The sequence below is a fragment of the Colossoma macropomum genome, unplaced genomic scaffold (genome assembly GCF_904425465.1).
Source record: "Colossoma macropomum unplaced genomic scaffold, Colossoma_macropomum, whole genome shotgun sequence".
NCBI lineage: Eukaryota > Metazoa > Chordata > Actinopteri > Characiformes > Serrasalmidae > Colossoma > Colossoma macropomum.
The window spans coordinates 1,867,704-1,881,994 of record NW_023494809.1 but is presented as its reverse complement, the minus strand read 5'-3'; the positions used below and the strand labels follow the sequence as shown (position 1 = coordinate 1,881,994).

At 39.2% G+C, this 14,291-nt stretch overlaps 1 protein-coding gene across 1 annotated transcript; it reads right to left on the bottom strand.

The window, feature by feature from the left end:
• Positions 1 to 2,233: 2,233 nt before the first annotated feature.
• LOC118798930 (GTPase IMAP family member 8-like) lies at positions 2,234 to 11,884 on the bottom strand. The gene is made up of 4 exons (XM_036558558.1): positions 11,590 to 11,884; positions 9,799 to 10,491; positions 4,193 to 4,894; positions 2,234 to 3,119 (listed from the first exon to the last, which is right to left on the bottom strand). Exons 1-4 carry the CDS (start codon positions 11,612 to 11,614, stop codon positions 2,374 to 2,376), a joined length of 2,166 nt encoding a protein of 721 aa, XP_036414451.1. The 5' UTR covers positions 11,615 to 11,884; the 3' UTR covers positions 2,234 to 2,373.
• Positions 11,885 to 14,291: the final 2,407 nt, after the last annotated feature.

The window sequence follows — 14,291 nt, the reverse complement described above, 5'->3', positions numbered from 1 at the left end:
TACAGACAAGATCGAAGACATCATGGAGAGAAGTTTTAATCAAAAACCCTTGGGCAGTGCGAAGGATGCTGTCCAAGACTTCGTGTCTGTATGTCATACATGTGATACAGCCTCATCGCACAAGAATCTCATAGAATAGATAACATTTGCTCAGCTAACTTTTTTTTAGTTTCTTTTATGTTTTTTTTTATGTAAAATTAAAACTTCTTTTGATATCTTTTAAATATACTATAACAAGTTTGACATTGGAGTATGAATGAGATATAATGTTCTCTCTGACTATTAATCCTTGAAAAGGCCTCGAATATACTTGAGGAGATCAAAATATGTCAATCAAGATTTTGTTTTTTGTTACATTAAAAGGAAATTCCAGTGGTTGAGATGTAAAGTCATTCACAGTGGTTTGATGCAGCGGCAGTGCTATGGTTGGGCTTAGGGGGCCTAGCCCTACCCATTTTTATTATTGGTATGCCGAAATGACTGCCAACGATACACCGATCAGGCATAACATTATGACCACCTCCTTGTTTCTACGCTCATTGTCCATCTTATCAGCTCCACTTACTATATAGGTGCCCTTTTACCCTGTTCTTCAGTGGTCAGGACCCCCATGGACCCTCACAGAGCAGGTACTATTTGGGTGGTGGAGTTTTTAAACACCTCAGTGTCCCTGCTGGACTGAGAATAGTCCAGCAACCAAAAAATATCCAACCAACAGCGTCCTGTGGGCAGCGTCCTGTGGGCAGCGTCCTGTGACCACTGATGAAGGACTAGAGGATGACCAACACAAACTGTGCAGCAGCAGATGAGCTATCGTCTCTGACTTTACATCTACAAGGTGGACTGACAAGGTAGGAGTGTCTAATAGAGTGGACAGTGAGTGGACACCACCCAAATAGTGCCTGCTCTATGAGGGTCCATGGGGGTCCTGACCACTGAAGAACAGGGTAAAAGTGGGCTAACAAAGTATCAGAGAAACAGATGGACTACAGTCTGTAACTGTAGAACTACAAAGTGCACCTATATAGTAAGTGGAGCTGATAAACAAACCGAAACATGTTCTTAATTCTATTTTTGACGTCCACCAATCAAAATCCCAGTTTAATAAATATATTCTCACTGTCTTTTTTATTATAAACAATCTTTTTTCCACTTATGTTTTTATGACTTACAGTGACGTTACCAGCTCACTACAAATTATTGCCTCTTTTTGAATTCAGGCCCACGGACCACTAGAGGATGTTTAATGGGCCACTGGCGGTCCGCGGCCTATAGGTTCAGAAACCCTGTTTTAAACCCCAATCACACTAAACATTTGCAGATAAGTTCAACATGCGAAATGGGCAAAATGGACATTTTAGATCTGCAGTCCGGTTCCTAACACCACCACTATAAACAGTGCTGACTCCAGAACAGAGCATTTCACATCAAACAACTTGGAATGACTCTGTTTACATCTTAACCATTCATTAATGGGTCATTCTACAGAAACGTCCACTTTTCTATCTCTCCATAGGAGTCACTGGTGTTACTGATCCTCATTGGTGTTACACATAAGAAAGGAACACCAGAGACACTTTTAATGAACAATGCATTTTACAAAATGGCTGCTACAGAGCATCAAACCACATGTTGTCAATCATGGAATATCCACTAAAATATGAAATTTAATCCATTTTTATTCTATTTTTTCACAATTACCTCAGAATAAAGTCGGTCACACCAGTGACTTCAGCTAAAAGCTTCATATGAAATCATGAGCTAAATGAGAAAATCTCTGATAACTGAAAGACACAGTGGACTCACCATGTGCTTTTCTTCATAGATCCTCAGAAAATAGGTAAAAGGAAGTCAAGTGATGTCATCAGTGTGACTTTTATTTCAAAATAAGAGATTTTTTGTTACGCAGTAACACCAGTGACACGACTCCTGGGACACTTTCATTATATATTTCATAATATTTATCTGGCATTTGTTTTCTTTATGTCATATAAATCACATATTTCATAGTCACGTATTGATTATTGCAATTAAAATTGTAGAAAAACATTTTTTTACCTCAAAATATGGCCTCAGCCTTCACACATGACTGTGAGGATGAGCTCTTCTGTGGTGCTTGGAATTCTATAGAATTGATTTAAAAACCAATATTGCTAAATTGATGACTCAAGAAGGTGTAACTGTTAAAATAACTTGTTGTTTTATTTTAAATATAATTAAATTGTAACCCTAACATGTTTTTCAATTGTACTATATCTGTCAGCACTAGACGTTTCTGTAAAATGACCCTTAAGCGGAAATTTAGAAGATTCAGTAAATGTGAAATAAACTTCTTGCACTTTTTTCTGTCTATACAAGCGTTTATGAAAATCCTCAGATGTTGTCTTCAATCTCAGTAAGAAATACATCATCATCAAGATCCGATTCATCATCAAAGCCAAGCTCTTCTTTTTGTGTCTTTGTTCTTCTTTCATTGGTTCCTTCTTCATCCAGTCTCCTCATTTCTGTCACCTCCTTCAAATCGCACATGTCTCTCAAATGACATGTGTTTTCTGCCACCAGCTTCTCAATCTTCTCCAGGAGTTCCGTCACCTGAGTGCTATTGCGCCGGTTCTTGTTGCTGAGGACGTGAAACCTGTTCCCACATTTCTGAAGCAGCCACTTCAAGGCCTCACCTTCACTCTCGATGTGTAGCTCAATGCTTCTGTCCCCTAACCAGTCTCCACACGTGAACAGAACCACGGTCTGGTCCCAGACTCTGCGACCAAAAAGCTTCAGGTGATCCTTCACAGCTCGTTTCTCGTCCTCCTGGAAAGAACTGTCCAAACGGAGGACAAGTAGGAAAGCGAGGGGACCTGAAGAGGTCAGGGACACACTCTGAGCTATCTCCTGCTTGTTCAGTGGTGGGGTGTGTTCTATTGGCAAACGTTTCCACCATCCTGGCGTGTCCACCACAGTGAGGCGTCTTCCTGCTATCTCTCCATGGCTTTTCACACACTGGGAAGTTCTTTTTGATCCAAACTCCGCTGTGCCCAGGATGCTGTTTCCTGTTGATGTTTTTCCAGCTTCACCATATCCCAACAGTACAAGACTAAGCTCGGGGAGATGCTGTCCAGCACCTATCAAAAGATGTTTACATAGTGACAATAAGAAAAGCTTCACTGCGTCGGAGAATGAAAGAATAACACCTGTTTTCAAAACGTCTCAAAATATTCTTCATTAAATGTTCATGCAACATTTATCATTTGTGCAAATCTGACTGTAAAATGCACCCAGTTTCCTTATTCATTGCTTTTTGAGTGTATCCCTATGATCAGACTCATGTCTGGTTTGACAACCTTTAAAAATATAGCTAAAAATTGCAGTTGATGAATCAAAAATGATCAATATCATCAATAACGACAGTATCGACACACAATAACGGTGATAACACTAAAAACTGTGCATGTGACAATCCTTGCACTAGTGAATTTACTTTTTTTTTAGGTTTACACTTACAGTAAACAGTGACAAATGACAAATAAAGCTTTCAAAATGAGAATATTGTTTTTATAATGGTACAAATTCATTTTTTTAAACAGGATTCTCAATTTTATCACCACTGAAGTATCAGGTGGTGCGACCACACATTAATAAAATATATAATATTTACCACTACTGACGAGTACAAACTCGTCTTTGTACTTTGACACTCATAAAAACCTTTTAACTCATATTAAACTACATTTTTTTTTAATTCAACATTACTATAATAACATATCTTCATTGGGTCACACCAGCTGACTTGGTAAACTGAACTAACCATGACTCAACAAATAGCAGTTGTTTTATTTTTTCAGTATTTATGAAAGGGCTGCTGACCTTGGCATTGCACCATGAAGGTCACTTGAGACCTTATCTTTGATTAAATACCCTGCCCGCTCTTTCTTAAGAGCATTTCAGAATAAAAGTCATTTGTCGTCAGTTGTGCTATATGCAACAAGTTATGATTTAAAATGTTTCCAACATAAAATCATCCCAAACTTCTTTCTTAATCAGATTTCTAAATCGGAGTACGGTGTTTACATGAACAATTGAATAATCGGATAACTGCAAAAATCCGATTCTGATCAGATTATTAAGTGCATGTAAACACACTTAATGCTAACTAAGTAATAACTGGACTATTGACACTGAGCTCAAATGAAGTTACCTTTCTTTGAGCTCATCATCCAACTTCGCTTCTTCATCTTCCTCCTCATCTTGGCCTTTTTTTCCACCGATCTCCATTTCCGCCTCACTTCCTTATAAGCTCTTTGGTCCATTTCATAATGAAAGCCACCGTTTTGTGCTACAATCTCCTCCACCTTCTCCAACAGCTGTGTGACCTGAGTAGCATCACCCAAATTCTTGTTGTCGAGAACGTGATACCTGTTTCTGCATTTTGCAACAAGCAGTTTTAAGTCTATCCCTTCACTGTCGATGTGCTGCTCAATAGTTATGTCCCCCAGCAAGTCACCATGGGTGAACAGAAGAATAGTGTGGTCCCAGACTCGCTTGCCAAGCAGATCCATGTGTTCCTCCACTGATTTCCTCACCTCTTCTGTGAATGCAACATCAGAGCGTAAAGCCAAGAGTACAGCATGCGGTCCTGGGGGACACAGAGACATGCTGAGTAATATTTCTTGTTTATCCAGTTCTGGAGTGTCTCTTTCTGGAAGAGTTCTCCACCAGCCTGGCGTGTCCAGCACAGTGACCAGCTTTCCAGCCACCTCGTCCTGAGTCTTCACACATTGTGCGGTTCTCTTACAGTCGAAACTCTCTTTTCCAAAAATAGCGTTCCTAGCCGAACTCTTTCCAGCCCTCCGGTAGCCTAACAGCACCATCCTTATATTGGACAGGGAGCAGTTAAGGCCTGATGGACACATATCATATTTGTTAGGTTCTTTAAAGTAATAGTTCCACCAAAAATCTTTCCTCTAACCTCAAAAGTAGACAATAAGCCAAGACATGTTTGATGTGCGCGAGCGACTGTGCGTCTAATCCATGTGGCCTAGGCTGTGTAAACATTTCAAATGGGAATATCATCTTTTTCTTTTTCTCTTCTAATTAAACAGTCTGACCCAATCAAGCCAACAAGATCATAGAAGTGGGCGATATGGCAAAAATATAATATCATGATACATAAAAGCTGCGTTCCAAAGCCTAGGCTGCATTTCTCAGCCACTGCGTCATAACAGGTCATTCCAAAATGAAGCATTCTTCGCATACAGCCTAGAAATGCAGGCTCCGTTCAGAGAGATTTAGAGGACGCATCAGATGTATCCGTCTAGGCTTTCGGTTACCCACAGTTCTCTGTGCACAAACGACCACGAAAATGGTGGAAAACGATGCCGTTGGAGCAGAGCTCGTTTTAAAACGTACATTGTTCACATCCTTGAATTTGTCTTCGTTACCTTATAACATGTAAAATCACTGATTAATTATAACATGCGTCCAGATGTTGTATATCATTCTTATATCGTAGTTTATTTAGAAGTATTTGTATATAGGGCTGGGCAATAAAACGATAACGATAATTATCGCGATATAACTTTTCCTCAATAGAGCGATACGACAGGTTCAATAAATGTTCGATATAATACACCACTCTCACACTTCCACGTTCAGCGAAAGCCTTGGCGTTTTCTACTGCAAGGAAAGTGACACTACTCAGCTGTCGCCAGGAGAGGGCGCACTTCCGAGTTTTTCTACCTGATTAGAGAGGGAGGGGGGCACGAGTAAGATGAGTCTTTAGCAATGGCTGAAACGTGGAGTTATACATGTTTGAGTGGAGCGACCGGCGATCTGCTCTCCTGTGACCGAGTGTGAGTGATGAGGTCAGTGGAGTAACTGTGCTGTCCTACAGCGAACTCACCTCTTTCCGTGCATCCTAACCAGCTTTAGCAGCGTTAAATCACAATCACAATCCTCACAACTACAGCGCTGTTACAGCGCTCGGACAGTCATATTTAAGTATTAGTGCATTCCCAAGCAACGAAAGTGAAAGAAAAACGTGGGTTCACACAGCTCAGAGAATTGATGATACTGTAGATCAAACACGACACAAAAGCACCACTTTCAGTTTAAACATACCTAAAAGGAGGACTCTGTTTGTCTGGTGTTGATATATTGCGGTTCACCACTTAAACTACTACGATAGTATAGAGAAATCCAGTCGTTTAGCTGGTGTCTGAATACTGTGTCATTGGTAGCGGGGTAGCCGAGCGCTCGGCACCAGCTAAAATAATCTGTTTTCTTTCTTAAATTATGACTTTTACAAAATAGCCGTGCTTTTCCAGCTGGTAAAAACAGCTCAGCAGACACTCTCTCCCACTCTCCCATCACAGATCTGTGAAATGTTCCACTGTTTGCTGAGTGTTTGTCGTGTTCAGACCATAAAGGATAGTTTAAAACAGCAATTAACCCCCCAGGAGCAAAAATCAGCCTTCAAACATGAAAGAAATAATGATTTGACATTATCGCGGTATGTATCGATATCGAACGATATGAATTTTGTTTATCGTGAAAACATTTTTGGCCATATCGCCCAGCGCTATTTGTATATATGTAATTTATCATATTGCATAAGAACATCTACTCCATTTCCGTTAAGAAATGAAAGATCAACAAACACACAATGCAACGGTCTCCATCTTCTCTCACGAGTTCCCTCACGAGTTTCGTGTCGCTCTGGTGACGTCATCATGTAGCCACATAATGGTGCTCCATTTGTGTGGCCAATAGGCTACTTAGAAGGACTCTTCACAGGACAGTCCTACTGAGGACCCGCCCTACGTCGGCTGCAGCCTAGGCTTTGGAACGCAGCTTTAATCTCACACTAGTTCATTTTTCAGACATCCGATCAGTAGGAACTGAGATAAAGATCGAGTAGTGCAAAATTAAAAAAAAACTGTGAACGTAATGATTTTTATTCAATATCTGGCATATTGAGTTGCACTAAATTCAGTTAAATTTTGCTCTCTTTATAGTGAAACAGGCTTTTGGTCAGTGTTCTACAAGTACTGACGTATCCACGATGTTCAGAAAAGCATATCTCATTGTACTGTGGCATAATTTGTCTTGATGATGATACATATTGTCAGATTTCCCAGCCCTATAAGATTATTACAAGTTATACACATTATTATGTTAGATACAGTTTAGAATGCAAGTGTGCAATTTGACTGGATCTCTACAGGGTTTAGGCTTTTGGTTATTAGTTCTGCATATAAAACAGCTAGAAAAACTCTGCCTGATCAGGACTGTGTGGACGTTTCAGAGATGGTGGTGTAGCCATGACAACGGAAACAAACCCAATGGAAAGTGACAGGTTTTCTTTTGCTTTTTTAAGCTTTTATTTTCCAGCAAAATTAGACTTTGAATCTGTGTGAAGTATTGAATTATTGAGGTCCGATGGCCTGCACGCCAAAAACGTTGCTTTAGCTTTGCAACATGCTTTTTATTTTGCTTACATTGGGCTTCATACACCAATATCTTCCTAGTGAATGTGCTCTTGTGAAAGGTCCTGAGAAAAAGGTCTACGTCAGATTCCGTACGTGTTGAAACCGCAGAATTGTTCACACTTTTGTGTTCTAGAGTGTGTATAGATTCTGTTCTTATCAGAGAACAAATGCTATCATTGGTAAATGTCAGAATCTTTGTGGAAACTGCTTAAGTGGGTTTTAAGAAATTTCTTCTTAAAGAACCGTTGGTGAATGAGGCCCATTGTTCCTCTTGAGGTGTATGACATCAAATTTTACACAATATTATTGCCCCCTACTGGGCTGCGATGCTCATCCAGGTGTTTTCAAGTCATGTTTTCATGTGATATTTATTCATGATAGATATTTTTGAAAACGATGCATGATTTTTTGTGGACAAGGCCTAAGACCCTGTTTACACCTGATTGTTTCATGCATCTTGAGTAGGATAATATTAGAGATTATTCACTAAAAATGGGTGTAAATGCACTCAAGACGCATTTAAAACAGACTGAAATCTGATCACCCAAACCACTTTAGAGGCAGTCTTAGACGCATGTTAACCAGATGTTATACAAGTGTAAATCCATTTGTCTCATTGAGCCACATTCAATGACCAAAACCCCTCCCAGTACTGTTTCGTCATGGGGGAAAGGTGCCCTTTCGCTTGCTATCACTGCTCCATCAGTTCAGCTTCTGAAGAGAGTTTCTCCTGTGGGCCGAGCCAGTTAAAATAAAGCAACAGTTAATCTTTACTTCACCTCAGCATTATCCACTGTCTCACTACAATACATTGCATTTTACCTGACGCAGTCCATGACTGTAATGACTGCTACAGGAGGCTAATTACTCTAAACAGCTATCTTCTAGTAAATGTGTAAAGCTGGTGTTAGAAAATTAATAATGCCATGCAAAAATGTGATTTTTGAGGCAGCAACTATCTTTTGAAGCCAACTGGAAAACTGAGGAACAATACTGGCGTTTCGGTGTTGTATTTGAGCTGATTTGCATATTACGCACCATATAGCAATCGGATTGCAGTCTGAGATTGAAATCTTACCAGGTTACAAACCAGATACAAGTCACGTGAAACGACCAGGTGAAAACAGGGTCCAAAGCAACATACTTTTGCATACTTTGATGTAAATGCAGTCATTCTTGATTTGGAATGGTTCGTTATATTATTAGAGATATTAGAGAAACTTACAGACAGATTTCAGGAACAGAGGTCATGATACATCTATATATATATATACACACACACACATATATATATATATATATATATATATATATATATATATATATATATATATATATATATATATATATAGATGTATCATGACCTCTGTTCCTGAAATCTGTCTGTAAGTTACATATATACACACACATATATCACTACTGTCAGGACAAAACCTTGTATCTCCAGTTTTGCCATTTTTCAGTTTTTGACATAATTTAAAAAAACCTCTCACCTTTTACATTGTGTGTAAAGTTTATGATGAATGGACCAAAAGAAACGGCCCAAAATTACTTAGAAAAACGTCTGGTTCCACTGACTTACATTGAAATTAAAACATGTTTTTTCCTTCTCCTGTAAAGTTATCATTTTGGAGGTATGAGGTTTTGTTCCAACAACAGTGATTATATATATATATATATATATATATATATATATATATATATATATATATATATATATATATGTGCATATATTAAATGACCAGGAAATCCACATGTGCCTTCTGGCTCTTTATGTAATGTTAATGGCTGTAAAATAGTGGTATATTTGAAAAAAATACATTTTCTTTGTGTACTACTTTGTCTTACAATCTGCATGTAACTCTCTACTGTAAATGTAACTTAAAAAATTCATGTTATGCCAGAGTCTTCTCAAACTATTAGAAGGCAGTGTCTCAGGCATCAAGTAATATATCCGTAACCATTTCATTCAAAAACTTTCTGTGAGGCACCTTTTAGAGGCATTGAACTCTTCAGATGTCTGGTTCCTATCACCACCGCTGTAGTTTCTGTAGTAGCAGCCGTCTTGAGACCTGATTTTGTCTGTACTGTAGTGTCAATTTTTACAGAGTACATTTAAAATTGGCATACATGGCTAATAGTGTCTGATGATTTAAACATTCTCAGCCAAGTTAGCCTCATAGCTCTAGTGCAAAACTAGGCTGATCTACGTTTGAGGTGAGGGGAAACTGATAAATGGTGAAAATTCTTTACAGTTATAATACTATTTTCTCAAAGCCAGTAAAACTCTTGATACATGTTAATGAAATCTTACCTTCATGACCCCCTCTTTGCTCTTGTACGACCTTCCTCCTCTTGTCTGCTCTCTCCTCTGCCTTCTTCCTCATCTCCTTGACTTCATAAAGGCGCTTTCTGTCCATTTCAAAATGACAGCCACCATTTACCGCCACCACCTCCTCAATCCTCTCCATCAGCTCTTTGACCTGAGAACTATTGTAGCTTTCAACGTTGAGAACGTGGTACCTGTTCCCACATTTGTCAACAAGCCACTGCAGAAAAGTCTCCCCTTCACATCCAATGAACTGTTCGACTGTTTGATCCTGTAGATGATCATTATAGGTGAATACGACTATGATGTGTCTCCAGACATCCTTCCCGAGAAGCTCCAAGTGCTCCTGTGCTGATCTTTTGTGTTTCTCCTTGTAAAACTTGTCCACGCGTATGACAAGGAGAACAACGTGGGGTCCTGGTGGACAATGAGCCGTGCTAAGCAGCAGCTCCTGTTTCTGAAACTCAGGAGTCTCATTAGTGAGGAAGTTCTTCCACCAGCCTGGCGTGTCCACCACAGTGACCAGTCTTCCTGCTGCGACTCCATGGATTTTCACACACTGAGCGGTTCTCTTGGGAGATGTAGTCTGTCTAGACAGGATCGTGTTTGCTAGAGAGGTTTTTCCAGCTCCTCTGTTCCCCAACAGCACGATCCTGAATTCGGAGATAAACTGGACCCCTAGTAGAACAGATGTTCCCATCTTGTCAATGTCTAAATTCTTCAGATAATTAGGTTTCATAGCCTCAAACAAAGCACTTAACCTTTTCAACTCCTTGGGACCACCGGTGGTTCCAAAACGCACTTCGTCATATTTTTCATAACTTTTATATTGGATAAGCTGCATTCAAAAGGTGGGGGTCATCTGAGAACTGTCTTCTTACCAGTTAAATAGATGGGTGATGTAATTTTAAACCCTTATAATAAAAGAAGTCGACCCATTTTTCCACAAATCTGGGCTATAAACTATAAACAGATGGCGTCTCTTCAGTGATCTGCTCTGTAAAAAATATTTTTATAAAATAATACTAAGAGCGTCTAAGATTTTTGGCTTTCAGCAGTAAATTGTAAGCATATAGCAATATGTGTGATCATAAAACAAAAACACATGTTCTGTTCTTTTGAGGGGAGCTTTCACAAAAAAATAAATAAATAAAAATTTACAGTTATTTCATGCAGTTTCTGAATAATTTGCCTTAAAATTTGGTCATGTAAATTCAGATGGAAAGAAACTTAATATACCCTGGTGAATAAGAGGTTAACCCCAACTTATGTAGTCTTTCTCGTGTAAAAGTGGCTTGTAATAAGATCAAATACTTCCCTGTGCTATTGTTTTATTGAGGTGGTGTCATGAACAACAGCCAGTTGTTTTATTTAGTGTTTGGTTTTAACGTTATTTCAGAAGTGTTTTGCCGCGACAACACTGTGCAGCAGCAGATGAGCTATCGTCTCTGACTTTACATCTACAAGGCGGACTGACAAGGTAGGAGTGTCTAATAGAGTGGACAGTGAGTGGACACAGTGTTTTAAAAACTCCAGCAGCACTGCTGTGTCTGATCCACTCAGACCAGCACAACACACTAACACACCACCACCACGTCAGTGTTACTGCAGTGCTGAGAATGAACCACCACCCAAAAAGTACCTGCTCTGTGAGATCATAAAGTTATATATATATATATATAAAGCTAATAAACAGCATTTTAGCATGATCTTGCTACCAACCTAAACAAAAAGCACAAAGCAAAGAAACATTTTTAGAAGAGCCTGTAAACTCACCAAATGGAGAAGCACACATAGCCATTGCTGGTTCCTCTGATATCTTCAGCTATCCAAGGAACTCTGTTAATGTTTAGTCACAAAACCGTTGTTCTGGTCTCTTAGGGTTTTGGCTTCGACATAACTAAGACAAATAGCATGTTTTAGAGAACTGCATATCAACGGTTCCACTTTAACATGAGAACTTGTAAGCAACTGATAGGAAAGGAGCTTTAATCTTGATGCTCGCTGCTCTACAGTACATTAAGAAGAGGAACATAGCGTTTCAGTGCTCACAGCTGCTGCACAAACCGGATAGATTAGTTAGAGACGGCGTATGGCTCTGTACACACACGCTCATGAGGGAGCACTGCTATTTAAGCATGAGCTGGACTCCTTTGACAATCATCAAGGTCAGCACTGGTCAAACCTGTATTTTCAGTTGTTACATGTCCTCCATACAAAGACATCATACAAAATACAAGCAGTCTGTTTTGGGTTATGTATGTGAACCTTTTGTTATTATCAGTCTTTGTTGCATGTCGATGTCAGTGCATTCAGTTTTGTGTACATGCTGCACTATAGCAATGACTGAAAGGCATATGTTCAAGGACCTTTTACTTGCTTTCTCTCGTTTAAGTCCACTTGTAACATTTGCATGGTTTATGCACCAAAAATATCATATTTTATTTTTACAGGACAATTTCCATTTTTTATCACTGAAATTAAGCAAGCTTTTTTCTTACTGTACCTTAAAGACTGACCAATGCAAATGAATTCTTTGGCTGGCCTGTAAAATGTATTAATAAAAAGTAGTCCAGGCTGAAAGACTTCTTTAACGTGAACAGGCTGGCTGACCTGCGGGGGGCAGGTTGAATAGGCTGATATACATTACTGTGCAAAAGTCAGAGACCACCCCTCATTGATTTTATTTCCTTTCTAAAAATCCATCCAATACAAGTTAATCTTTGGAAAAATGAAATTTCAGAGGAGATTAGACTTTCAGATAATCCACTTGCAAAAGGAAGGGCAAAGTCAAAGGATAATAAGAGAAAATAATAAGAGAAAAAAAACAAGAGTTTCCAAAACTGGAGACTCCTAACAACCACCTGGAAGACCTGATAGACACCAACACTGCCCCCATCAGATAAACAGCACTTAAAGCTTTCATCTTTGAGAGAGAGGAGAAAATCAAGCTGCTTCAGATCTGAAAACATCCACAGGTGTTTCTGTCCATCCTTCCACTGTGAGAAGCTCTTACTGAGAAAATAGACATTAAAGAAGAATATTTGCAAATCAAACAAAGAAACCGCTGATGAGAACAGTGGACTGGCCACCCCAGAGTCCAGACCTCAACACCACTGAATGTGTTTGGGATTATTTGGATTGTGAGAAGCAGAAATGCAACCAACTTCTAAGGCTGAACTTTGGAAGTGTGGAAAACAATCCCTGCAAAACTGAAAGCAAGTCTCCTGAAAAGAATGGACGCTGTAATAATGGCAAAGAGTGGAGAAACTAAATACTAAAGAAAAATAATGTTTAGTTGTTGATGTTTGACCCCGGTCAAATTGCATGTTTTGATCAACTTCTAACTGAAATGAACACTCTATGGAGAACAAGTGTAAATATGGCTGTGGAGGAGGGGCGTGGCCGAACATCACAAGGCGGAGAGCCAGTCACGCCGAAACAGTGAGCTGAGTAGCTGATAAGATTCACCAGTGTTGTTGTTTCTGCCAGCCTTAATTACAGCCATGTCTTTTCTCAGTAGGTGGCAGAGCCCAGAGAGAGGAGGAGATCAGTGGAGTCTGGAGAAAGACTGAAAAGTCCTTGCAAACATGCTCTTTAAGTTTGTATGCTGACTGAAAAGCTGAGTTATTTGTGTTAAAGCTCCCGGTGTCCTCACCCCTCACAGCCTCCCAAAGGTCATCACAATGGCCTTTATTCTGCAAATTTACAGGACGATTTCTTTTCATTTGCCGAGTTTAACATACTGGGAAAAAAATCAGACATAAAATATAAAACGTGCCATAAACTTCGCCACATTTTCACCACAAAATACGTTACATTTAGTAAATAAACAGTAATAGTGCATTAAAATGTGCAGATGTGTTTTCTGTAGTGGATTTGTTTACTTATTTTCTCTTAGATAATCAACAAGTCAAGTCAAGTCAAAGCAGCTTTACAGAAAAATCCGGGTCCGAGCCCCCATGAGCGTCGCCAATGGCGACAGTGGCAAGGAAAAACTCCCTAATAGCAAGAGGAAGAAACCTTGAGAGGAGCCAAGACTCAAAAGGGGAACCCATCCTCCTCTGGGCGACACCGGATAGTAAACAGCATTAGTATAAAATATTATAATACAAAACGGGGGAAAAAACAGGCGGAGCAACGGTTAATTAGATTAGTTTTAGTTTATGCAGCAGCAGCAGCAGGAGGGTCATTTAATCAAGGGCACTTAAATTTATTATGTATGTATTATTAATAGATGCTGCATACTTGTTTTTTCTAATGCTGAAGAATTACTAAGTTGTAATTAATGGCAGTTTTGAACGGAAATTAAATAAATAACTGGTGGCCTCTGACTTTTACGCAGTGCTGCATGTGTTGTTTTTTGTGACATCACAAAAACAATGAATTCAAAACACTGTTTATGCAGCATAGTTGCCGTATGTGGACTGTATTGACTGGTGTTTCTTGAAACTTTGTATACACACTACTTCAAATGA